The 26,988-nt window shown below is 42.5% G+C and overlaps 1 protein-coding gene across 1 annotated transcript; it reads left to right on the plus strand.

The window, feature by feature from the left end:
- Nucleotides 1-26,988, plus strand: GCLC (glutamate-cysteine ligase catalytic subunit). Its single transcript, XM_082218304.1, has 16 exons — nucleotides 1-493; nucleotides 8,863-8,975; nucleotides 10,992-11,174; nucleotides 11,652-11,765; nucleotides 13,896-13,954; nucleotides 14,041-14,177; nucleotides 14,545-14,619; nucleotides 16,416-16,532; nucleotides 18,257-18,395; nucleotides 18,816-18,928; nucleotides 19,831-19,923; nucleotides 21,057-21,161; nucleotides 22,440-22,521; nucleotides 22,920-23,023; nucleotides 23,862-23,982; nucleotides 24,863-26,988. The coding sequence occupies exons 1-16, from the start codon at nucleotides 344-346 to the stop codon at nucleotides 25,060-25,062; spliced, it is 1,905 nt and encodes a 634-aa protein (XP_082074430.1). The 5' UTR covers nucleotides 1-343; the 3' UTR covers nucleotides 25,063-26,988.

Raw genomic sequence — 26,988 nt, forward strand, 5'->3', positions numbered from 1 at the left:
GGGACGGTCACCAGCACCACCCCCTCCCTGCATCTACACACACACACAACACACACACACACAGAGCCGCGCAGCTGGCCTCTCTCGCTCCGTCCGCAGCCGGCACAGGCGCTTCCCCTCCAGGAGCCTCGCGCGGAAAGAGGCGCGGCGGGGAGGAAGAGAGAAGTAGCAGACGCCGCCGCGGACGCCGATCTCCTGTTTCGCCACCGGCGGGGGATCCTTCTCCTTCCTGCCGCCGCCGCCGCCTGGAGGTAGCTTTTCTCCTTGGCGCTGCCCCGGCCGGCTCTCCCTTTCCCCGCCGCGCGCCCTTGCGCCGCTCCCCCCCCTCTCCCGGGGAGGCGCCATGGGGCTCCTGTCGCAGGGCTCCCCTCTGAGCTGGGAGAAGACGCAGCGCCACGCGGAGCACGTGCGCAAACACGGCATCCTGCAGTTCCTGCACATCTACCGGGCGGTGGGCGAGAGGCACAAGGACGTGCTCAAGTGGGGCGACGAGGTGAGTGGGGGCCGGGCAGAGGGAGCTGGAGGCCGGATCCAAGAAGCTGCTCTCCTTCCTCTCCTCTCCTTCCTTCTTTTTTTTCTTTTCTTTCTTCCACCCACCCACCATGGCGCGCTTTTGCTGCTGCTGCTGCTTCAACTTCAACACAACAGCCTTGGCCGCCCTGCCCTCGCCCAGCACCCTGCACAGTGCACATGTTGCATGGGGAGCGAGTTTCCTGGACGTCAGCGGGGTTTGCTCCTGAAGAGGAATGTTTGGGGTTGTTTGGTTGTTGCCCTTGGATCAGTTCAGGACATGGAAAAGCACAACATACCGGTACATAATACAGTGGTACCTCGGGTTAAGTACTTAATTTGTTCCGGAGGTCCGTACTTAACCTGAAACTGTTCTTAACCTGAAGCACCACTTTAGCTAATGGGGCCTCCCGCTGCCGCCGCGCCACTGGAGTACTATTTCTGGGTTAGCGGAGTCTGTAACCTGAAGTGTATGTGACCTGAAGCGTATGTAACCCGAGGTACCACTGTAAAAAGAAAAGCAAGCCAATAAGACACACACACACACACGGGTTCCCTTGCACCCCAATTCTGCTCGTTCACACTCAACCGAGACCATTTTTAGTAGTGTGAAACCTGTGTCACCTTGGAAAGCCACAAGCGCTTCCGATTTAAAGCTTGTGTCTCTCTCAGTCGGTTTCAGAAGTGGTTTAAAAGGCTTGTATAGCATCCCTTATGAAAATGCCCTTTAGCTTCCCTCATGCATGTAACAGATTGTGCCTGGGTCGTCCCACATTGTGACTATTCAGTAAGCATGGTGCTTGTTTACTAATTAATGGGTTTGTATATTCTAGTCCTATCAGAAGGGCCAATGAGTGGTTGTAAGTGTGAATCCGTTCATTTACACCAGTGCCACTGTGCTCTCCTGTTATCCCGAGTTAAAATGATTGAAGTAGTGTGTGCCTATATTTGCTACAGCAGTTAATACCACCAGTGTTATGAATGAGGTAAGGTGGGGAAAGAGATAAAGACAGGTTTCCCTACACTTTTCACTGTCTTGGGTCATTTCATGTTTCTATTATCAAAATGCAAACAAAAACCGCTTTGGGCAGCAGTAGAAAGAGTTTTCAATATTATGATTTCCAGAATTTTGTTCATTAACCTTTTCTAGAAATTGAGGTGTGTGTAACAGATATACCTCTTCCAAAGTGTATGATGTCAAAGCTGAAGCTTTCTGTGCTCTTGTGTTTTGGCACTCTTTGAGTAATGCTGGAAGTTCAGGCAGCAGAAACGAAAGTTATGTCTTGAGGAGTTGCACAGCATTCCTAGTTTATTCTTTGGATCTGCCTTAAGATAGTTCTACTGTACATTGAAGCACCACCGTATACATACGTAATGTTCAGAATGTAGATGAATGTCATATGTAAACCAAACCTTTATACACACTGGGCTGGACTGGGCATGGATTTCACTTCCATCTTTGGGATGCTTCAATGTGGTCGCCCCAAATACAGCTTCTTAGTTGCTGGCCCAGAGGATGCTGGACTATATCAGCAGCAGCAGTTCTTGAAAATTGTCCTTGAAACAAAGCTGAATGATGGCACGTAAATTGCATAAGAGAAATAAATACAATAATAGCATGACCTAATAATGAGTGGCAGGTTTTCTATATTATAAATCCTTAAATAGCCTTGAAGTGAAAGTGAAGGGTGGAAAAGCGTTATACTTGAGATACAGAAGTGTGAAATGCATCACTTGCAAAGGTTACAGTAGGCCAGGGTGATTTAGCAGACAACTGAGCAAGGATTTGCATTTGGGGGAGAACCTCGAGGTGCACAAAAGTGTGCTTCATTGAGCCCAGCACATTTCTAATATGAATTTGTCAGGAGCGCTTAGACACAACGGACTTGAGTCTTTGGTCTCCCAACTCGGTTGCAAAATAATTTGCAAGAATTTGAACACCAAAGACACAAGTTGATTGTGCCTAAGATTGTGCCCCCCACCCCAGAAATAATATTCATTGTGCTGCTTTTCTGCTGCATCTGGTAGGTTGGACTGGTTGAGAACATTATGGCACTTTTCATCCTTAGAGGTTCCAACCTGTTTTTTTTCTTTCTTTTTCATTTGCAAGCCAATGTGAGTATTTGTATCCGAGGAAGGTAGAGGAAAATGTTCAATGTGAGACAAGTTTTAATCTTCGCAGCCGACTTTGTATTGGGCACTTTGGCTGATGGATGTTGTTTATGAAAGGCATCACCTTGCAGTTCTTCTAAGCGTGCTAAAGAATTTAAATTAATGGGAGGCATTGCCATGCAACTTTATAACAGACATGCCTGTGATAATTGCTCCACACATTGTGGATTTCATAAAGCATCTCCAGACTTGCGCTGCCTAGGGCCATGGTATCTTATAAAAATTGAAGATGATTGCCCGTGGAAAGCTGTTATGTTGAAAAACATTCAAGACTCTTTTGTTAATTGTTTTTTATATATTGAAAAAAATCAAACTAATGTAACGTGTTCCTAAGTGGAGGATGAGATATTTACAAGTAATTTAACTCACCAGAAGGGAAGATGGAATTGTTATTTAGGAGCTACTTTTGGCCTCTCCCATCTTCACTTGATGCTTGTGTAAAAGACCTTTATAAGAATATCCTAGGTTTGCTTCATTCTTAGAGGCTTAACCTTCATGAAGATTAGGAACATCTTATACTGAGTGAGACCATTGGTTCATCCAGCCCAGTATTACATTTGACAGCAGCTCACAAGGTTTTTAGACTGAAGGGTTCCCCCCCCCCAGTCCTACCTGAAGATGCAGAGATTCAACCTATTAATGCAAAGCATTTGCTCTACAACTGAGCTTTGGCCGTCACCCAAAATCTAATACCCGAGACCACAGAATTGCATGGTTTCTTGAAGCTTATCTTATATACTAATGAGCCGAATCCCTAATAAAAGTTGAAAAGTTACATATCATATTGTTATCTACACTGCACACAATGTATGTATATGTTATGTACACTCTTAACTTGTTTCATCAGGGGAAAGACAGCTATTCGATACTATCAAAGTAAAAGTTTAATCTTGTCAGGTTTTATGGTATAAAAATTAACCAACCAGAAGAAACAGATCTTCGTTTGGTTAAATCTGCGAATCTGCTTGACAACAAACCATATTTGTTGCTCTTGTTTTCTCTTGGTGGTTTGTAAACTCTGTATTTTGTTAACATTTACAATTGTAGAACAGTTATCATTTAATTTAGCATAGGGTGTGTGTGTGTGTGTGTGTGTGTGTTATGCACTACATATTAATACTGTGTCCAGCACACACTAAATTGTGTGTTAAAAGTTGAATCAGAGATTTGTGAAGTTAGAGGGGTCCACTAGCGCCATCAAGTTCAATCCCTTTCAGCGTTCTGCACTAGGCTCTGTTCTTTCCAGTCTTACACAGTTTTTTACTCAGAAGTAAGATCCATTCTTTTAAAAATAACAAGTACCCTAAGGCCAACTTTAATTTGTAGAACCGTAAGTCTGAAAAAGAAACAAACACACATCTCTGCCATAGTTGAGCATGTCAAATCCTACTGACTTCAGTAAGAGTTTTTGCCTCTGGGCTAATTTGGTTCTGGAGCGTCACTTCAAATGAGTCACAGCCTTTTAAAATTAATTTAAAGGTTCTTACACTTTCTTCTGATTCTGAAAAAAGGCAGCTAACTTGAAGCTTTATGTTCTATGCATTTACTTAAAGAAGTGTTTGCTTTTAAACATGATGCATGGTGTTTTGTAACCTGCCCGTCACCAAGTGGTCCCAAATTAGGAGTGCATACATCATGAAAATAATACTAAAATGCAGTACACATATACAAATCTTTAAACTAATAATTAGAAAAATGTGCATCCCTGCTTCATGGGAGCAGGTGAATGAATAATTTCAAATCAAGTGACTTATAACAGCAGACTTCCCCTGACAGTATTAAAAGACAAGTTTTATGAAAAGGTTAAGGACAGCAATTAATGTTCTGTTGTCCAAGTAAAGATATGCGGACAACATCTTTCCGTAATGTTGTCTATGCCTTACATTTTCCTTTTCCAATTTTAGAAACATTTTCTTGAAATCTTACGTCAGGCTTAGAAAAGAAAGTATAATTTTGCAAATGCTGATTTGAGTTTTTGATATTTTTTTACATACTTAAATTTTCTATTGCTTTTGAAAAACAACTAATTATATTCCTCTGCTCCCTTGGTCTGAATGCAAACATTTACTTCTCCTGTACCACTTTTACTTTTGTCAGAGGTTTTTGTTTACCGAAGGAAAGAACCTCAGTAGACAACTGAAAGAAGAGGATAATGAGACATTTGGTCTTCTGCCTTGGAGAAGTTCTTTCATGTTATTCTACCTTGGTGCAAAGAAAGGGGTTTCAGCTCCTCCTCATGACACCCTGCCTGGGAGCATCCTTCCAGTCTGCAAACTGAGGTTCCCCTTTAGTCTGCATCCAGTGATCTCCTGCCACTAATTTGTGAAGCCATGTAGGCATGATATTCAGCACAATTCAGATTTATCCCGTAGTTTCTTGAGTAATGCCGCATTTGGATTCATTTTCCCCCAAACCAGTTTTGATTTGATTTCGAAACATAAGCCATAAGCCAGAGAGGACATCTCCTCTCTTGCCCACTGGTGTGGACAGGCAGCAGGAGACGTAGAACACACATGAAACCGTTCTGGTGTGTACAGCGATGTGCAGATGTGATATGAAACAGCAGTAAACAACCTTTGCTGTTCTAATACAGTAACGTGCGCACAGCCTTCGGTTGTGTGGTAAACATACTTCATTGCCCACTCCTTTGGCCAAGGGAAGGGAGAAACATGACTGTATTTCTCCACAAAGAAGCTTTTGTTCTTGTCATGGTTATTTGCCAGCCTATGGAAGAGCCCTAATGAGTCCCCGTTAAATAGGAGTTGTGCGGCATGGGTGTTTGGTGGGATTGAGCCCAAGAGACATAAATCTGCAGGCTTTGATGTTCATGCATATCTGTGTGTGTTTAGGTGCTTCCTCTGAGCAAGGGGGAAATGCTCTCAACAGGCGGTGAGAAGCCCATGATGTACTTTCTCTTCACAGAAGAGAGCAGGAAACCTCTCTGTGTTTCTCCCTTTTGATCACACCCAAACTGTATTACGAACAAACCTCCTAAAACTTCAGAAAAGATGGTCGTACTTTTCAGCGTATAAGATGCCCCCATGTATAAGACATTTTTGGGATTCCAAATAGAGAAAATGGGGGGAGATTGCCCAGAGTTGTTGACCTTTTTTGGGGGGATTGCCGAAAATCGCTCACCTGCAGGAACACAACAGGCAATCGCACACACATCGGCAAAGACACCAATCGTCTGCACGCTCACCAAACACAAGCACCAATCACCCACTTAATTGCCGCAATAGCCAGTAGACCTTTCAGCACCCACCAATCACCTGCAAATACGCCGCGGACAATATCCTTCTCGCAGCAGCCACCAATCGCCTATCCCACCTCTCCACTATCCGTGTATAAAACAACCCCAAGTTTTTAGCACAATATTTTAAGAAAATAACCTAGTCTTATACACAGAATTTTTTTTTTCCTTTGAAAAATAGCGGCACATGCCATTATGCTCCTAAGTTTTATACAGTCATACCTCGGGTTACAGACGCTTCAGGTTGTGTTTTTTCGGGTTACGGACCTGCCGAAACCCAGAAGTACCAAAACAGGTTCAGCAGTCGTGAATGCACAGAAGCACCGAATCGCAACCCGCACGTGTGCAGACGCACCGCTGTGGGTTGCATACGTGCATCCGGCATGGACCATGTTCACAACCTGAGCGTCCACTGTATCTCGGTTTCTAACCCTGATCACAGTGTGCTATGGAAATCCTGGTGGACTATTACATTCACATCTTTATTTCCATATTTCTCAAAGCCTTCCCTGTTGCTTCTTTCAAAACTCATTGTGACAAAGCTTACATAATGCAAGAACTTCCAAAGCATCATGCTGTTCTCAGTTGGTATCCTACAGCATTCACACATTTGAAGCTCAATCTTATGACTCTTGACTCAGAAACAAGTAGCACTGAAATCTGTGCAAAGTCTCTAGGATCACAGCCTTAGACCAAGGATTTAATAACCTGATTGCGTACAGGATTTTGCACCCTTTGCTTTCTGTTAGTTAGTTGGTTGGAGTAACAAGCTTTAGGTGCTGGGATTTATTTTATACCTGCAGTTGTGTGTCTAATATTGTTCTGGACGGAACAAATACATATATGCAGATGACTGGAAAAATAATGTTAATGCATGCAACCAATTTCCACACGTCTCTAATATTTTTCCCCTACCTACCCACCCACCCACTCACCCCAAAATAAAAGTCACTAAGTTTCTTCCCTAAACACAGCTTTGGCAGAATCTGAGAATTTGCCGGTAGCCTTACCAGCAGACTCAACAAACACAAAAATACCCAAATAGTATTTAGGAGTTCAGTCTCTTACTACCAGAGTTGCCATGCTTGGAGCTTAGAGGTGGAGATGAAGATGCAGGAAGTTTGGAAAGCTTAGTTATCAAGGACTCTTATTTTGGAAAGGTGTATTGTGTTTTCAGTTGGACAATGCAGTACTTCATACTGAATTTGCCACAGGGATGCCACTGATACCACTAGCAGGTGTTTTCCCATCCCTGCTGTGACACATAGAAACAGACTGGACAATCAAGTGCCATGGCTTGGTGAGTTTCTATGCCTGTGATCTGTCACTGAAACTCACTGTAGGATTGCATCTACTCGCTGTGACTGGGAAGAGGCAAATGTATTCTGTACTGGTGCAGTCATTCTTTAACAGATGACTCTATCACAGCTTGCTTGGGTCACATAACGCCTGAGATTCCTCACTTGTCAGAATTTTTCTAAAATGTAAATTCCTTGAATTAGACGTTTTAGGTTATTTCCCCAGTATTTCTCCTTTCTGCATTGTGTATATTTGTGTCTGCAATCTGTAGCTCATGGATAGTGACTAAATCCCATTTGGCTGAGAATTTGTTTCAAATTAAAACCTCAGTTTAGGACTTCAATGTTAGTAAATTGAATCACATATTTGTAAATTGAATCACATGTTTGAAAAGTGAAGTAGGAAGAGGCCTTCCCCCCCCCTCGTGAATTCACAAGGGAAAACAAATTGAAGCATAATAGAATTCTACAAAAGCACACATAAACAGTCCAGTTAAGAATCCCTTTTGTGTATTATGGGTTCAACCATAATAAACATCACTTTTTAAAAAATTGTCTGTTTTTATAGTATTGCCCTGCTTTGCGGTACACTGTTCAAAGAAAAGCACACTTTGTTCTCTATAATCTATCACATTTTTTCCCTTTAGTTGTGTACAAAATACTGTAATCTCTAGGTTTAGTTCTCTATAGTAAATCTAAACCCCGCTTCCTGGTTTGTGGTATGTGTTGCACATCCTTTAGTTATGTTAGACCACATGACACAGATTAGGGCACATTGCTCTGGTACAAATAGAGGGGAAATGGCCAACAGAAATACCTGTGGCATATACAGAATCGCTTGTACGGTGGTACCTTGGGTTACAAACACTTCGGGTTACAGGAGCTTCGGGTTACAAACTCTGCTCACCAGGAATTATTTGCTCCAGGTTGAGAACTTTGCCCCAGGATAAGAACGGAAATCGTGCACCAGCAGCGTGGTGGCAGCAGGAAGCATGCCTCAGGTTAAGAATGGTTTCAGGTTAAGAACAGACCTCTAGTTCTTAACCCAAGGTACCACTGTACTCCCATGCTATATATGTGTGTGTGTGTGTGTGCGCGCGCGTGTGTGTGTGTATGTATATTTACAGTTGTGTGTCTCACACCAGTAAAAGCACATCAGGGATTGAAATGAGTCTTTTCCCTTAGCCGTGTGATTATGTAACAGGCTAGTGCATCTATGAGGAAGCAACTCTTAGGCTTTTTCTGGTGTGTTTTTGAAAGAAACAATAATCTGAAAGGAATAGCATTAGTGCCAAATTGAATTTTCACAAATAAGGGAATGGAAGACAGCAGATTATTTCCCCTGGGAGGGAAATTGTCATGGGTGGATTCCCCACCCCCCACCCCGATTGAAAACATCTTGAGGATCCTGAAAAACTACAGTGACAGCTGCTGAGTATTGTCACTTGTGGCTTTAGGGATTTGCAGGTTTGTAATCTTATTTGTGATAATGAAATTTCAATAAAACACCTGAGATTCCTACCTACAGAGCATTGCCATGAAACCGTCAATGTGTTTACAAATGATGGCTAGCCTGCCGTATTCATCTAGTGTGCTAAATGTTGTGGTGTTCTTGTTTTTGCACATCAGGTGGAATACATGTTGGTAGTCTTTGACCATAAAAACAAGAGAGCGCAGTTGTCCCTAACTGGAGGAGACGTTCTTCATACTTTGCAAGAAAAAGGAGAGAGAGTAAACCCAAAGTAAGTAGCAACTGTCCTTAGAATTGGTTCACTTATTTCCTGAAGTTCAGGTGATTTTCTAAGTCAGTATCCAAGCAGTAAGCAGAATGTGATTTGTATGTTATTTGCCATGTGACAACTAGCGTTTATCAAAGTGGTCAGCTTTGATACAGGTTGTCATTTTGCATGCCAGAATACTGTTGATGCTGATGTCTCTGAGCAGTATTTCTCAGTTCGGATGATTGGGACTTCCAATAGGCTGGTTTCACCGCCTGTCAGCCAGGAAGACAGGGGACATGTGACACACAGCAATGTGGCCCTCCAAATGTTTGTCACATGCTTCTGGGTCTGGGTAAAGGTAAAGGGACCCCTGACCATTAGGTCCAGTTGTGACCAACTCTGGGGTTGTGGTGCTCATCTCGCTTTATTGGCTGAGGGAGCCGGCGTACAGCTTCCGGGTCATATGGCCAGCATGACTAAGCCGCTTCTGGCGAACCAGAGCAGCGCACAGAAACACCGTTTACCTTCCCGCTGAAGCAGTACCTATTTATCTACTTTCACTTTGACGTGCTTTCGAACTGCTAGGTTGGCAGGAGCAGGGACCAAGCAACGGGAGCTCACTCCGTCGCGGGGATTCGAACCGCCAACCTTCTGATTGGCAAGTCCTAGGCTCTGTGGTTTAACCCACAGCGCCCACCCGGGTCCCTCCCTGGGTCTGGGTAGCAGGAGTTAAACCCAGAATATTAGAGACATCTCAGCCCATGCAGAAAGAACCTTCACGGCAGCATTCAAAATTCGCCAGGCACACTTTGCACCTGGCTATCGTCCACTTGCGACCCGGACGTGGCACCTGGCGTCTTCACCATCTCGAGGTGCATGCCTGGGGATCCTTGTATCTTCACTGTTTTCACACATTAACAACACATCCTGTAGAATTCTGTCCATGATATTTTATCTGCACAGTCTGAATGGATTTCAGGAACCAAAAAGTTGTATTGAAAAATACGACTTTCGAGCCATCTGGTCCCAAATGGCAACTAGGCATTCCGTTTTGGCGACCATAACCCTGGTTTAAGGAGCCATTTGGTGCCCAGCTTAGATATCTGCTTCATGGGTAGGTGGCCAAAATTCTCTTTCTCATAAAGATGATGGTCTTATAAACCTAAAGTAGACTTAGTCCACTCTGCGCAAACTGATCCAGCTGAGCAGGTTCATAAGCCTATGGCAGAAAACACATGATTCCAAGCTAAGCATTCATTCTTATATTCGTCCTTTATATTTGACTTCATTTAGCAATGTTTTCTTTCGAAATGTTTAAAGATTTTTTTTTTGTTTTGTTAACTTTGCTTGTGTTAAATATGTGTTCTGTAGTTGACCTCCTTTGTAATGTTTTATTTTGAAATCTTTTAAGATAATATTTAAGTTGCCTGTTAATTTATGTTGGCTTTGACTGTATGCTTTATATTTGACTTTCTTCAGTATGGTTTTTATTTTGGGTTGTTTTATTTGATGATTCAAATGTGCTGTAAATGGCTTTGAGTTATTATCTTAAAAATATAAAGTGGTATAGAGATTATGTTGATGATGATAGAGCAGTGGTGGCGAAACTTGGCCCTCCAGCTGTTTTGGGACTACAACTCCCATCTTTCCTAGCTAACAGGACCAGTGGTCATGGATGATGGGAATTGTAGTCCCAAAACAGCTGGAGGGCCAAGTTTGGCCACCACTGACTTACAGTCACAGTTGTATGCTGTTACAGATAGGTAGCCGTGTTGGTCTGCCATAGTCAAAATAAAAAAATTCCCTCCAGTAGCACCTTAAAGACCAACTAAGTTAGTTCTTGGTATGAGCTTTCGTGTGCATGCACACTTCTTCAGATACACTGTGTATCTGAAGAAGTGTGCATGCACACGAAAGCTCATACCAAGAACTAACTTAGTTGGTCTTTAAGGTGCTACTGGAAGGAATTTTTTTAGTTGTATGCTGTCCTTGCTGTCGGTCAAAAAGATTTCAAATGCACCATTGCTTCCTTCACAGCCATCCAACTCTGTGGAGGCCAGAATATGGAAGCTATATGATTGAGGGGACCCCTGGGCAACCCTATGGAGGGACAATGTCTGAATTTAACACTGTGCAAGACAACATGAGAAAGCGACGCCTGGAGGCTGCTTCTGTGCTGAAACAAAATGAAGCTGTTTGCACTGTGACATCATTTCCAAGGTTTGTCTCCATCCTTCTAATATGGGCCGAAACAGCGTTAAGCATGCTGCCCACCAGGGCTGAGTGTGCCTTCCCACCTGGTGAGACACGCTGTCACTTTGAGAAGCCCAGGAATAGCAGGCATTCCCCCTGCTTTCTCTGTCCTCCTCCGGGGTTTCTTGCAAGCCTGGAAAGCCATTGCCTCTTCCTCCCAACTCTTTGCACAGAAGGAGGGTGTCTTACAGCTGGTGACTTATCTAACAGGGCTTTCGTCAAGCCCTCTATCTGCTTCCTAATCTGGAGATTAGTGTATTTATACAGAGTACCCGTAACTATTTCCACTTCTGTCCATGTGAGAAAGTTGTGCCCAACCCCGAAGTATTTTGTCTTTACGTTACTTTCCTTTTTGTTTTGTTCTGACGTGTTTGTAGTAATTTCCAGCTTTTATGTTTTTGACTATTTTTAAAAGCCTTTCACGGTTTGCTTTGAAATGTGTAGACTGGGCTGTCCAGGATTTACGATACCAGAGTGTGTGCCTACCCCTGTTGAGACAGGAGCCTCCAAGTCTCTCTTCTTCCCGGACGAAGCCATTAACAAACACCCCAGGTTTAGGTGAGTATATTTCAGAATGAAGAGAGTTGTCCTTTCTCTCTGGATGGGCAAATCGTAGAATAGTATTTCCCTTTTGGGTGGAAAGCAAAACTTAACCGGAGGATGTAGTGCTTTTGAAAACAAGCTGTCTACTTCCCTCCTTCTGGGTGCACACCAGAACTTCTTTTTCCTGTGTGCCCCCTAAAACTGTTCTGGAGCATATTTGAGGGTGGCAGTGCAGGGAAAGGTGCGTGCGAGGCAGCACCATGAGCAGCCAGACGTCCTTCCCAAATGGAATTGCTTTTTTCTGAATACCACCTGAATAAAGTGTACACTCATTGATACTTATAAACTCCTTCAGGTTTAAATTTCTTTGCTCAGTAGTATATGTAGAATATGTATATGTTGACTGTGGCCAGCTTCTGGTACAGTTTTATTGACGTCTGATGAACGTTCCTTACATTAGGAGCAGGTAGTTGAGACTTGCACACCCCTTTCTCCTCAGAGGAATTTCTCTATTTATATACTGGTTGAGGCTGTGCAGGGGTGTGTGTGTGTGTGCGTGCGTGCGAAGACCCTGACGGCTTGCTGCCTCCTGGCAACTGCTGCTGCAGCAGAACATTAGATTATAGTTGAGGATAAATAAATTCTGCTCCCCTGGCTTTCTCTTACAGCTTTCTGTCGTAGTTGTAGCAGAATAACAATAACTACTTGCTACTTTGCCAAACCTTTATTAGGCATTACAAATATAGGCCATCATGAAACATCCATATCTAAAATTGTAAAATATATACAAATAAACAGCCATGTAAAAATATGTCATAATGAGGATTTTCATGGGAGTTTCTTCCCGCTAAATAGTGGCATTCATCACTCTGAGAGATACTGTTGATAAAAATTTGCAGTTACTTCAAGGTTAATGTCAGACAGATAGAATCTGATATTTTCATTGTGCCGTGATGTTAGACTACCCAAAAAAAGGGGAAAGCACGTGTTTGTGTAGCTGGTTGTACCATGGACAGTAGAAAAGAATATGTTCTACGTGTCTGGCACATTCAAAAAAAAATCCGCAATGTCTATAGTTTCTGGGGATGTTCAAATATCTGCCCTTGACAAAAGCTGAGGGGAAAGCGTTCAGTCGGGCTAATTTTGAAATGTAAGTGACCCTGTTATCTGTTGTATTTAAACCATAAAACTTGGGGGAGCAAATTGTATTTACAGCTAACTCAATATTTTGTTTTTCAAGGTCCCTTAATCTGATTTTAATATTGCGATAATTGTATTGCTCACTTGAATTATATAAGAGTTCCAAGTCAATACCAATAGATCTGATTTTTCTGTGTAAGTGTTGGAACCATCTGGATTTATAAGAGTCCTCAGATAAGTCAGAAATCAGACTCGAAGGCTGGAAATGGCAATGCAACCAGTATATTATAGTGCTAGCCCACACCCAATATTCCATCGTGTGTGTACCTAGTTCTGCACACATCGTCTCATACTTGATTGAACTTGGGAGCCCCAGGATATGTCTCAAGAAACTTGAGCGTTTTTTATCTAAATCACTATTATATGCTTGTACAGTGGTACCTCAGGTTAAGTACTTAATTCGTTCTGGAGGTCCGTACTTAACCTGAAACTGTTATTAACCTGAAGCACCACCTTAGCTAATGGGGCATCCTGCTGCTGCCGCGCTGCCAGAGCATGATTTCTGTTCTCATCCTGAAGCAAAGTACTTAACCCGAGGTAATATTTCTGGGTTAGCAGAGTCTCTAACCTGAAGCGTATGTAACCTGAGGTACCACTGTATCTGTATTGGGATCACAAAAAGTTGCTGGGACACCACTTTAGCTTGAAAAATTTGAAGAGCGGCTGGTATAAATTTGTTACCATTCTGAAAATAAAAGCAAGCTATATATAGTAGCAGAATATAACATTTCTCCTTCAGAGGATTCTTCATCCAGGGAGTCCTCTGAAGCGGCAGAGCTGTTCTGATACAAACCTAGCTGAGTAGGAAGATAAAGGAAAATCCAGAAAAAAATTAAAAGTTTACACCTAAGTTTAAAAAATAAAATAATATTCTGCTAATCACTAAAAAGGGTGAGGCTGTTTTTTGTTGAGATGCCATTTCAGCAGGTTCCTTTTCCGTTTTAGTACTTTAACAAGAAACATTCGACACAGAAGAGGAGAAAAAGTAGTGATAAACGTACCAAGTAAGTGAGCAAATAATTTGCTTTTCAAAAAGGGAAGTAGGACCATTAGCAACGGGTTTAACTTTTTGTCACCCTGTCTAATGCAGTATTTAAAGACAAGAATACTCCGTCGCCGTTCATAGAAACATTCCCTAATGATGATGGTGAAGGGGCAAGAGCAGTCAAGCCTGACCATGTCTACATGGATGCCATGGGGTTTGGAATGGGCAACTGCTGCCTTCAGGTAAACTCGTGGAAACAAATGCTTTAGCAAATATATATATTTTTGCTAGTGCTTTTAAGCAATATTAACTTCCATATTAAAGCCTGCAGCTCCTGCTTACGTAAAGTGATTGTATCGCCTACTGGCTAGCCATCCCTAGGAGGAAAATGAGCAAGGAACTGCTTGGGAGACCATACTGGGCTTTCCCATTACAATTGCATCTTTATATCTGCATGAAGGGGTGTGCAGTTGGTTAAAATAGTGCAAGTGAGCCTGGGCTTTTGCAGCTTTGGTGTCAGGAGGAAGTTGGTTCTACAGCTTACTAAAGTGACCGTGCACATTTTATTTCTTTTGGTTTAATAGCGGTTGGCTTGATATCATCCTACAGGTAACATTCCAGGCTTGCAGCATCTCTGAAGCAAGATACCTTTATGATCAGCTAGCGACCATCTGTCCCATCGTGGTGAGTGATTGGTAGACTTTATTCCACCAAACATTATATAATTCATAAAGAAAATCAACATCAAGCAGGTCAAGAGTGTGTGTGTGTGTGTGCAGGTCAAGTGAAATTGTGTATAATTGAAACCCATTGAAAAATCTTGCAAATGCCCTTTTAGTGACATTTCAGTGATATCTTTGTGGGGTCAATTCAGGGTTCGGCGCGATGCGCTTATACACGGTCACACTCATATTGAATGTGTGTAAATGTGTGTGTGTGTGTGTGCCCGCATTCTATTGAGTAGAACAACCTTTGGGCTTCAGGTTACATTGGCCTTAACAGTCATATCTCTTAATTAGATTTTTGTCATAAGTAAGGATAACTTTTGTTTTCAAACAAGATATTACAAAAAGTTAATGGCACCCACCTAGCGTGTAAGTGGTGTCACTGCTGCGCTTACCAAAGAAGTTCAGGTAAAATAAGAGTTTGAAAAATCCTAGTTTACTTTCACAAGTTTTGTGAAACAGGCACTTAAAGTTGAACTCTCTGGTGCCTCCTCACTGTGGAAACAGAACGATATAAGGAAAGTGGCGCTGTTTTAGGAAGGGGTAAGGGAAGACTAAGGGACGCTGGTGGCGCTGTGAGTTAAACCACAGAGCCTAGAACTTGCCGATCAGAAGGTCAGCGGTTCGAATCCCTGCGATGGAGTGAGCTCCTGTTTCTCGGTCCCTGCTCCTGCCAACCTAGCAGTTTGAAAGCACGTCAAAGTGCAAGTAGATAAATAGGTACCGCTCCGGCGGGAAGGTAAACAGCGTTTCCGTGCGCTGCTCTGGTTCGCCAGTAGCGGCTTAGTCATGCTGGCCACATGACCTGGAAGCTGTACGCTGGCTCCCTCGGCCAATAAAGCGAGATGAGTGCCGCAACCCCAGAGTCGGCCACGACTGGACCTAATGGTCAGGGTTCCCTTTACCTTTACCTTTAAGGGAAGACTGGTGGTGAATGGCAGTAGTCAATAACAAAATTATGTATTAATTATTATTTTAGTATATCATGCTTTATCTTATGTTCTGTGTTAAGTATTATAATGCATTTCGTATATTTTATTTAAAAAATTTGAAGGGGAAAAATCAGAGAGGGAGGCAGGGCAACAGAATATTTGTTGCAAATGCCCATGTACCCCATCAGATCCAACCCTAACCTTACAGTGTTAAAATGCACAGGGCTCTGCACAGGTTTTCTGAATACTACCAACTTGGGGGCACTTTGCAAGAACTGATGGAGGAGGGGTTCAGCACACAGGGATTCAGAGAAGTGGTCCGATCATGCTGGAATGAGATTTGCAAGCAATCTGTGTACAATGTGTTACATTATGCCAATAAAATGCTCACTTTGGAACTGGGTATGATTGCACGACTTGCTTACCTGTGGATAAAAAGCCCTGTACTGCTAGGTGAAGAGTCTTTTTGCCAACTGATGGGCAACACAGAACGAAACCCAGTTGTCATTTTTTTAAAAAGGAATGAGATATTCCTCAGAGAACTCCCTGTGTAGATGCTTCTTCCTGGAACATAAATTTCCAGCTGTAGTACACTGAATGAGAGAGTGCATGCTAGATTAGGAAGAGGGAGACAATATTAGAGAAAGGTAACCGAAGCTCCAAATTGTATGTGTTTTATTAGCCTAAATGTGCTATTGTAAGAGTTCTCTGTTGTTGAAGGCAAATGGGGGGGGGGGTGCCTTGTGTTTCGGAACTAAACATCTTTAGATTTAAATGGCGCTACATTAGCAGCTTTCTGTACTTCCTGACACTTTTCTTTTAGATGGCATTAAGTGCAGCAGCTCCCTTCTACAGAGGCTACGTGACAGATATCGATTGCCGTTGGGGAGTGATATCTGCCTCCGTAGACGACAGAACGAGGGAGGAGAGGGGATTGGAAGTAAGTGCACACAAGGACCTGAGCGATGATCATAATAACAGCCTGTGTAGCAAATGCTTCTGCAGTATGTATTAAGAGTTTGCGTCACCTTGGGACAAAGGCCAGGGCAAAACGTGATGCCTGAGAAGTTTTTTTGGCTTGCTGGAGATCTCTGTAAAGGAGCAAGAGTCAAAGCAGGGACTTCTGAAGTGTTTTGTGGTGCCTTAGCTGTCCAGACACTTTAAAAAAAGGACTACAGGCACTCAGGGAAATGACCATAATCCACTCTGGATTGGGGTATACAGTGGTACCTCAGGTTAAGTACTTAATTCGTTCTGGAGGTCCGTACTTAACCTGAAACTGTTCTTAACCTGAAGCACCACTTTAGCTAATGGGGCCTCCTGCTGCCACCGCGCCGCCAGAGCAAAGCCTCATCCTGAAGCAAAGTTCTTAACCTGAAGCACTATTTCTGGGTTAGCAGAGTCTGTAACCTGAAGTGTCTGTAACCTGAGGTACCACTGTACACCAGAAGTTTCTTGAGTTACAGATGCTTCAGGTTACAGACTCTGCTAACCCAGAAATAGTACCTCGGGTTAAGAACTTTGCTTCAGGATGAGAACAGAAATTGCGCAGCGGGAGGCCCCATTAGTTGAAGTGGTGCTTCAGGTTAAGAATAGTTTCAGGTTAAGAACAGACCTCCAGAACGAATTAAGTTCTTAACCCGAGGTTCCACTGTATGTGTGTGTGTATACATATACATATATAATCCCTTTTAGCAAAAAACCCATAAGAAGAAAAAACACTCTATTGCCATTTTTTAGTGAAGGGGAGGGAATGAAGTGAAGTTTTTTAGTGAAGGGGAGGGAATGAAGCGGACTTGGACCCCTTGAACTGAGTCTTCCAAGTCAATTTAGCTGCTTTATGAAGCACCAAATTGGGATTCAACCCAAATGGCATGGTCAGTGCGCACTCCTAGTATTTAGCCTTAGTTACAAAGTTGTTGTTTTTAAAAATCCTTTTAAAATCAAGTTTTAAATTTAATACAGAGTTAGCTAGTTAACAAAGGTTTCACGTGTGTGTGTGTGTGTGTGTGTGTTTTGGGGGGGTTAAAAAGCTATTTTGGCACAGGAATGGGGAGCTTGTGGACCTGCAGACCCTGTTGGACTACAACTCCCATCATCCCTGACCTGTTACGATGCTGGCTGACGACTGCTCCCAACAATTTTCCATAGATACTAAATAGGGTTTGTAACAAAGTAATGCAGCCATTTTCTACGCTCTGAAACCACCCCCTTGAAACCAAACCACGGTTCAGGATAATGCTGTTGTTGATGGTATCAAGAGCCGATGAGAGATCGAGCAGAATTAACAGGGTTGCGCTCTCATTGTCTTGATAAAAGTCATCCATTGGCAAAGGTCCAGATCACAAGCAGTAACCAAGGTTTGTTCCTGGCTTATGGCTTGTGGGTTGCTTGGTAGAAACACCATGAGCATTGGTTCAGACAACAGAACATGCCAGACTGGGGGCTGTTTCCTCTTTGTGGTGCAGCAGTGAGTGGGGGAAGGGGGGCAATTTTTAAATAGCATATACCAACTCAGTGCTTGTTCAGGTGAAATCATTGTTTGCTGTTTAGTGTGGCGTGAACTGGGCCTGCTTTTGGTATCTATTGCCAGGTAACGTTTATAATTACTAGATATGGTTACTATCACTAGATTCCCCCCCCCCTTCTTCTTAAATTACACAGCCATTGAAGAACAACCGCTACAGAATCAATAAATCCAGATACGATTCCATAGACAGTTATCTCTCTGCATGTGGTGAAAAATACAATGACATTGATTTGACGGTAGATAAAGAAATCTACGAGCAGTTAGTAAAGGAAGGTAAGTTTATTTGAAACTGTGTGACAGTGACGTTTATGTTGATTTCTGTCTTAGCAATACGTAATCTGTAAGAAGGGCTTCTTGTGATGAATTTTGCAGTAGCTGTGCTTGAAATACCATGGCGCGTAAGTAGGATATTTATTAAGTAATTTTCTGAAGAGCACACCTCATCTAGAAAACAGATTTTGTTCTTAAGTAGTAGGAAATAATGGATTAGCAAGAAATAGCAACACTACAAGCCACAAACCATAATTCCCCATATATTCGCAAAAGCTCATAGGTTTATGGTGATTATTCCACTTCTCAAATATTTCTTAGTGAAGCAACTGCAGGCAAATATGAATTCACCTAGTTATCATATTTGACAGGCCAGTTTTCTTCTTAATATTGAAAAGTGTCCCAATTTCTTGATTTTTATAGGCATTGACCATCTGTTGGCCCAACACATTGCTCATTTATTTATCCGTGATCCTTTGACTCTGTTCGAAGAGAAAATACACCTGGATGATGCAAATGAATCTGACCACTTTGAGGTTGTATCTTATACTAGTGTCCTAATAGTAAAAGCTGTATTTTTTCTGCTTAGTGTACTATGGACTGCTGTAGAGCATGCAACATGCAACTACAGTGTGGTGTAGTGGTTAAGAGTGGTAGTCTCGTAATCTGGGGAACCGGGTTTGAGTCTCCGCTCCTCCACATGCAGCTGCTGGGTGACCTTGGGCCAGTCATACTTCTTTGAAGTCTCTCAGCCCCACTCACCTCACAGAGTGTTTGTTGTGGGGGAGGAAGGGAAAGGAGAATGTTAGCCGCTTTGAGACTCCTTAAAAAAAAGGGAGTGAAAGGCGGGATATCAAATCCAAACTCTTCTTCTTCTTCTACATTCAGATAAGCCAAGTGATTTGCAATAGTTTGTGGTCAATGGGCATTTCTTAAATTACAAGTGTATCCATGTTGGAGACATAGAATAGAATAGACTTTGTTGCCCATTGTCTAAATTTAAATAATCAGATATCAGCAGAAGTGCAGAGTGAACCAAAAATATCTAAACGTACGGGTAAGCATTCAGAGCAAAAGTCAGTATTGACTTGGAAAGACTCCTATAACTCATCTGGCACAGGGCAAAAAGCAAGTGAAAGGACAGACAAAGTGTGCTCTCACTGGAACCAGCACCCTGTCTGAAGAGCTGCATCAAACTCTACTGAAGAAACAATAGTTTAAAACGACAGAAATGTGCTCACAATCTTAGCTTCAAATTATTGCTCTTTTGTTGGGGTAGAATAAAAGCCAGCATGGTGTGCTAGTTAGAATTTTAGACTAGAACCGGGGAGGCCTGCGTTCAAATCATGACGCTCACTGTGTGGCAAAAACAGTTTAATTACCACTCTTGAAGCTGTTAGAGGTCATAGCCTTAATGTGTATTTATTGTCTCTTGCAGAATATTCAGTCAACAAACTGGCAGACAATGAGATTCAAACCACCGCCTCCGAATTCAGACATTGGATGGAGGGTTGAGTTCAGACCAATGGAGGTAAGTAAGAAGCATGTTTCATAGATAGTACTGTTAAACCACAAAGCCTAGGGCTTGCTGATCAGAAGGTCGGTGGTTTGAATGCCCGCGACGGGGTGAGTTCCTGTTGCTCAGTCCCTGCTCCTGCCAACCTAGCAGTTCGAAAGCACGAAGTACAGGTAGATAAACCTTCCGATGGGAAGGTAAACGGCATTTCCGTGCACTGCTCTGGTTTGCCAGAAGCAGCTTAGTCATGCTGGCCTCATGATCCGGAAAAACTTTCTGCAGTCAAACACTGGCTCCCTCGGCCAGTAAAGTGAGATGAGCGCCGCAACTCCAGAGTCGTCCACGACTTGACCTAACAGTCACAGGTCCCTGCAAATGAAAACTTTACAGTCCAAAGCATAGAGTTGAAGGGGTTGTAGCTGTCTATTCACATCTGTCATGTATGTCTTTTTAAAGAAACATCAACGGTTTTGATAAGGTGTGCAGTTCAGCTTCGCTCAGATCAGTGGTGATTCTTGCCACTTGATTTCACTGCCTGGTGTGTTGCACCCAGTCTCTGTCCAAACACAAGTAATAGGTATGGACATCTTAAAATCATGAAGGGCAACTGCTTTTATATTAATCCCCCCCCCCCAGAATATAATCCACAAATGTTAGCTTCTGGGTATAGAAAATAAAAGTGAGTGTGTGTGTCACTACTTTGCTAACACTACAGTAATGGAGACAGTTAGCAGTCCTGGGAAGAAATTGTGTGGTGAGGGGAAGCTCTAATCTATACATCACTTTCCAGCTTCTAACTGGAATTTCCTTCACTCTGGGGCAGAGGCCCCATGTTTGCTTGAATGCAAGATTCCCCCCACCCTGCAAGGTAGAATCCACTTAATCTAATGGGTTGAATCCTTGCAGGCTCAGGGATATGTCCAAGAAAATCCTTGCAGGCTCAGGGATGTGTCCAAGAAAGTATGGGGTGTCTACTGTTTCTGCTCCATTGTGGAAGAGGGCACAAGCCCAAAGGCCATTCCCAGTCTCCTCACTGTTGTGTGAGTTTCAGAGCAACAGAGCAAAAATGATTTCAGATTGCTCAACCATGTTAGTGGTTCTTCTGGCACACTTGTCCATGTTATATTTGGTGATTTCTCAATCCCTAGGTCCAGTTAACAGACTTTGAAAATTCCGCCTACGTTGTGTTTGTAGTGTTGCTGACTCGAGTCATTCTCTCCTACAAACTGGATTTTCTCATTCCTTTGTCCAAGGTAAGAGGAGCATTTTCTTCCTCGGTCTAATGTAGTCAAACTGTGAAAACAATTTTTTTTTCTCACCTGAGGTGAGAATTGACTTAAAGTGCACATGCTCCCCTTTGTATGTATTACAACTTTTTGTAATTTTTTAAAAAATTGCTTTTGTTAGTCTTTTAAAGATTCTGTTCATGGTTTGGGATCCAAGGTTATGTGAACGGAAGGCAGCTCACACAACTGAATTTTCTCCATCCTCAAAAGGCCTCTCTGGAGTGTGAGGGGGGCCTTGCAAATGGCATAGGCTGTGCTTGAAGAAGGATCCCTTGAGAATAGGGAATTGCCTAAATGTGTGTGGAGGCACTCTGTTGGCACAGTGGTCCTCTGTCCAGTTTTGGGAACTACGACTGTAGTTGCAGAAGTAGGGTTCCACTCCAAAGTATAGTTCTGTTAGCTTTCCTAATATTCTGATTTTGTGGTTTTCGGAGACCCTTGCCCAAATCAACTTCCTTGCAAAAACCCCCCGTGTCTTGCAGAAAATTCTAGGCTGTGTTGTAGGATGTGCACTTGGCTTGGAAAGATGCCTAATACTTCCCGGAAGCTGCAGGGTTTGGTAGTTTCCTGTAATAGTTTTGCAAACCTTGCTTGACAGGGTGAGCACATTATGAAGCCAGATTACGACCATGTGGGACGTTTCTCTATCTAGTCCAGTATTGTCTGCACTCACTGGCAAGATCCCAAGCAGAAGTCTTTATACTTTTAACAGGAAATGCTGGGAACTGAACCTGGTGCTAACAAAGCACGCCAACCCATTTTGCATTGAACTTCCCGCAAGAAATCAGACTTTCAAGCTGAGCACTCTGGTTCCGTGTGAATGTGCATGTTAAGCTGTGAAAGGGGGAAATGTCTCTCTGTGTGTGATGTCTAGTTGCTTTCTATATATTTAAACTAGTAAGTAAGTGAAGAGCTCAAAGTCGTCTCAAATTGCTAAATTCCTCCCTACGGTTGTGTACATGAATAAACAAATGTGTGCCCAGAATAGCTTGTGAGGTGGCAACCATTTTTCATCGTAGTTGCTGTCGGAGGAACTGCAGTTGTGACCAAGTAGATGGCTTGCTGATTCACCCTGAAGTTTTCCCAAGTGCCACTTGTGCAAATGATCGCGTTTAGGAAGCCAGATGTGTAAGCCAACCCTATGAAATGCAGTTTCCAAGACTCTCAGACCTAGACTGAGCATTTCCCTTGTTACCACCATCTAGTATATAACCTTTCCCCCCACGCCATGTCTCCTTTCACTAGGTGGATGAGAACATGAAAGTAGCTCAGAAACGGGATGCTGTTCGGCAAGGCATGTTTTATTTCAGAAAAGACATTTCTAAAGGTAGGCTCCTGTCTGTCTGTCTGCCTGTTTGTTTGTTTGTTTGTTTGCTTGTTTGCTTGTTTGCTTGTTTGTTTGCTTGCTGGTCGGCTTTACTAGACACCTGAAGTATATACGATGACCAGTGATTAAGTTAATTCTATGAGAAAATTAGTTTTGGGAAACTGTTACACTGAAATTCAGCCAGGGGGATTTGAGGAAGTCACTTAACAATGTTACTAAGATTGGATTAAGTACAATTAAGAGGTATGTTTGTTTGTTTAAAATTTTTGGAAATCAATAAAAAAATTGGGGGGGGGGAATGAAGTATATATGATGACCATGAATCTAACGGTTTTCTCTAGCTGTTCTGTCTTCTCTTTCCTCCCCCCGCCCCCCAAAACGTGTCTTCCTCTGAAAAGGTGGCAATGCTGTAGTGGACGGATGTGGGCCAGCTCAAAATGGTACAGAGACAGATTCTGAAGAGTATACCTTAATGAGCATAGATACAATAATCAATGGAAAGGTGAGGATGGCTTCTAGATTTTAAACATGGCTGAAGCTTCATATTAAGATCCATAAACAGACTGCAGGGAAGTGTAGAAGCTTTCTCTTGTCTCTCCTAGTGTATACCTTTGATGCTCTGCTCCTTGGTCCAGCAACTTCCAGTCAGCCCAGTACCCACCCTCAGGGAGTTTTCAATCTTGGTGTGTGAACAGGGATGGGATGTAGGGCCTTAACTGTCTCTGGATTGGGCAGGGGTAGGCTTCAGTGATGTTGTGGGCCTAAAGCATTCAGGCAGGCGTCTCGGATTTGGGACTCCTGAGGACAGAAGATTAAGGATGCTGCTTAACAGACATATGAAGATTGGGCAAAGCCCCATCTAGTTCAGCATTCTGTTTACACAGCGACCAACCAAATACCTTCGGGATATGGCAGTGTAGTTTTGTTAATTCGTTTTGAAATTTATATCCCACCTTTCTGCTGAGAATCTCATGGTGGCATACATGGGAACTCCCCATTTTATCACTAGAAGCAACCCTGAGAGGCAGGTAAGGTTGAGACAGTGACTGGCCCAAGGTCACCCAGATCTTAATTGGCTGAGTTGCCTGTCTTTCGTTTTGTCTTGGCCTCTTGCCCTCGAAGATGTCATTGGACTACAACTCCCATTATTCCATTGGCCATGTCTGCTGGGACAGAAGGGAGCTGGAAGGCCACGACAGGCCAAGTTTATGGGGTCTCGAACAAAATTTTCTTAGACTGTTAAGACAGGTTGAGAATCCCTTGGAAGAGGAAACTGTGGATTTTAAGTATTCGACTAAAGGGGAAAGCTTTTTATTTCAATTATGATCTGCCTCTTGCAGGAAGGAGTATTTCCTGGATTAATTCCAATTTTGAACTCTTACCTTGAAAATATGGAAGTGGACGTAGATACAAGGTGCAGCATTCTAAACTACCTGAAACTCATTAAAAAGAGAGCATCAGGTAAGGCAACGCTCTTGGCATCACCAGCGATACAGGTTTTTGGAAGGATTTGAATCGGAAAGCTTTTAATGTCCTAAGTAGAATAGTACATGATGCAGCCTGCTTTGGTTTTAATTTAAATTTACTTTATATGACCTTCTCTTTTGCCAACTCCTTTTATCACATGCATGTCTATTTATTTGCAGCGGCCTAAAAGTTAACTACAACTCTGACTGCAAATCACCTTTCCATTTTATCCAATTGTTTTGGCTAAATAGTTTCCCCCCCCCCAATAGAAGTAAAACCTTCAGAAATTTAAAAACTCTGTAGAAAAACAGGAATGCAAAAAAATGTTTTTGTGGATGATGATAGGGAATGATGATAGGGAAACTTGGTGGAACTTGTTTTACAAGTTGTTTGTGATGTACAGTCGTATATTGGAAGTCAAATGCCTTGTGAGTCGAACGTTTTGGCTCTCGAGCGCCACAAACCCAGAAGTGAGTGTTCCGGTTTGCGAACGTTCTTTGGAACCTGAACGTCTGGCGCGGGTTCTGTAGCTTCTGATTGGCTGCAGGAGCTTCCTGCAGTCAATCAGAAGCTGCGCCTTGGATTCTGAATGTTTTGGAAGTCAAATGGACTTCCGGAATGGATTCCGTTCGACTTCCGAGGTGCGACTGTATCTGAAAGTGGTGTTTTACTATTGAAACCCAAAGAGTGCTTTACCTGTATTCCTTGCGTTGGATATGCAGATGGTTTGAGACAGCACCTTGGAGCTTGTATTCAGTTATAAAATGGCCTTGCAAAGTAAGTTACCTCTTAAAACAGAAAGCAAAGGGATGGGTATATATTCTCACAGTAGATAAGAAAATGTGAATTTGTGCGATGTTTCCTTCTCCCCCAGGAGAATTAATGACAGCCGCTCGATGGATGCGAGAGTTCGTTGCGAACCACCCAGCATACAAACACGACAGTGTGATTACCGAAGAGATTAATTACAGCCTGATTTGGAAATGCTACCAAATCGCCGAAGAGCAAGTTGAATGCCCTGAACTGCTTGGTAACAAAGTAAAATACAGCGGAAATAAAACCAGCACTTTTTGATGAAAGGTTTTAATCCATTGGGGGGGCATTCTCTGCTAAAGCACTAGCTATATTTACTGGTGTGAGTACCTGCAGTTTCATAGTGTAAAGACCAAAAATGGTTCTACTGCACTATTAAGATGGGCCAATCTGCCTAATATTCTCTTAAAACTTCCTACGATAGGTGTATTCTTATATTTAAGGTTTATACTGTGTACATGTAAATAGTAAAATATTTTTTTGATTTAACATCAATGTATTTTAATAACATTATACTGAAAGTCATTGTGAACCAGCTTGTAACTTTTTATATGCTTATTCTGGAAGAAAAAGAAAAAGTTCATGTTCTCAAACAGCTTTGCAAAGGTACTGTATGGGTACTTGTATATTATCAGCATTCCAGACCTTGAATGTTTACTCTGACTTTTGTTACCTGGGATGCACTGAATCTACTGTACTTTAAAGAAAAGAAATCAGAATCCTATTCACATAGATATATCCTCCCGTTCTGCCAAGAGAAGAGATAATAGCAGTGCCGATCCTTCTGCCACGGAAGGCGGAATCAGTAGATATTCGTCCTACTATTGTAAATGGAATACGGCAAATCTAAAATTCTCCCTCCTTTATTCAGTTTGGGTATAAATCGGTATGTTCCTATACTAAGAGTACTTTTGCCCTTTTTGCAAAACTCTTGACACCTTCAGTTAAATGGGAACGTGTCACTGATGTGTTGCTTCCTAATAGAGAATCTTTTAAGTTCCTTCAAAATCACTTGTTGCAGAGGAGTAATTAGTAATTGGCACGAGCCTCTGTGGTTGAAGGTAACATGACCCTAGTTAGGATAACGGAAGTTACCATAACTCCAATATGTTCTTACTTCACTATTTTCTGGCTCAGTTCATGCAGTGGTGGCTTTTAACCTGATGGTCAGACTCAATCAGCAGACTGGGGAAAGAAGCAATTTTTGGTTATTTCTCTCTCCCCCCCGCCCCATTGTTCCAGAAGGTCCCTTCAGCAGATTCTGGGGGATGGGGCGCTACAGGGCAAAGGGAGAGGGAATCAACAGTTGTGCACCTCCATTTTGCTGCTGCAGTCTTTCCACCTCGTGTATCTTCCCAGGGCATAAGATCTGGAGCCATGATGGAGAATCAGGCAAGTACCTTACCCCATTCTTCAGCTCCACTATACTTGCAAGCAGCTCACTGCATACCTGGAGAGACCCCAATCACACATTTATTCGCTCTTTTAAAAACTTGAAAGGAAAACAAGAGCTTCAGTTCTGTCTTAAAGTCTAGACTTGGATGCGGCAAAAAAAATAAGAGGATATTAAATTGCAGCAAACAGATTGCAAGATAAGGTTTTCTCTCTCTCTGTGACGCAGTTAAACGTGCCCGACATTTCTTATAACCTGCATCCTCTTTAGTATATAACTAATGATTTCAAGAAGAATCATGAAATGCACTAATATATCTGTGAGTCAGGAACCTCTGAAACATAAAGGAATTGTATAGAATTTAAAACTAAAGACAATGGCTGTGATTTGTACATAATAATAACCTGAGATTTAGAGGGAAAGAAGAGGCTTTAATATTAGCTGCTTAAAGTAAGACTACAGTAAGTCACTTTTACTGTATGATAGGTTATGAAATACTTAATAACAAGCGTATATAAATATCCTAAGGTGTAGTGACTTACAAAGAGCCCGTGGGGGGAAACTGCAGTAAAACTGCGTTGATAACCATATGCCTGCTGAGAGATTAGAACTCATTTGGTGTTCATAAGTGTGCATTAGGAAATGCTTGTATCAGGTTGCAGCTGAGGGGGCACAGGCTCACTCACCTGTGGAATGAACAGAAATTTGCAATATATGGTGGATGTCTGAGTGTAAATCTAATTCATAGACATATTTTCCACAGAAGTTGAAAGCAAATAAAGTTTTTTTTAAAA

This window comes from Podarcis vaucheri (assembly GCF_965113315.1).
Source record: "Podarcis vaucheri genome assembly, chromosome: 3".
In the NCBI taxonomy this organism is placed as follows: domain Eukaryota; kingdom Metazoa; phylum Chordata; class Lepidosauria; order Squamata; family Lacertidae; genus Podarcis; species Podarcis vaucheri.

What these genes read in the sequence shown, in the direction of transcription:
- GCLC (XM_082218304.1), top strand. Translation starts at nt 344, where the DNA reads ATGGGGCTCCTGTCGCAGGGCTCCCCTCTGAGCTGGGAGAAGACGCAG. An exon ending in CGAGCAGTTAGTAAAGGAAG is followed by an intron (nt 18,396 to 18,815) that starts GTAAGTTTATTT and finishes TGATTTTTATAG; the next exon opens with GCATTGACCATCTGTTGGCC. An exon ending in ATGAATCTGACCACTTTGAG is followed by an intron (nt 18,929 to 19,830) that starts GTTGTATCTTAT and finishes TGTCTCTTGCAG; the next exon opens with AATATTCAGTCAACAAACTG.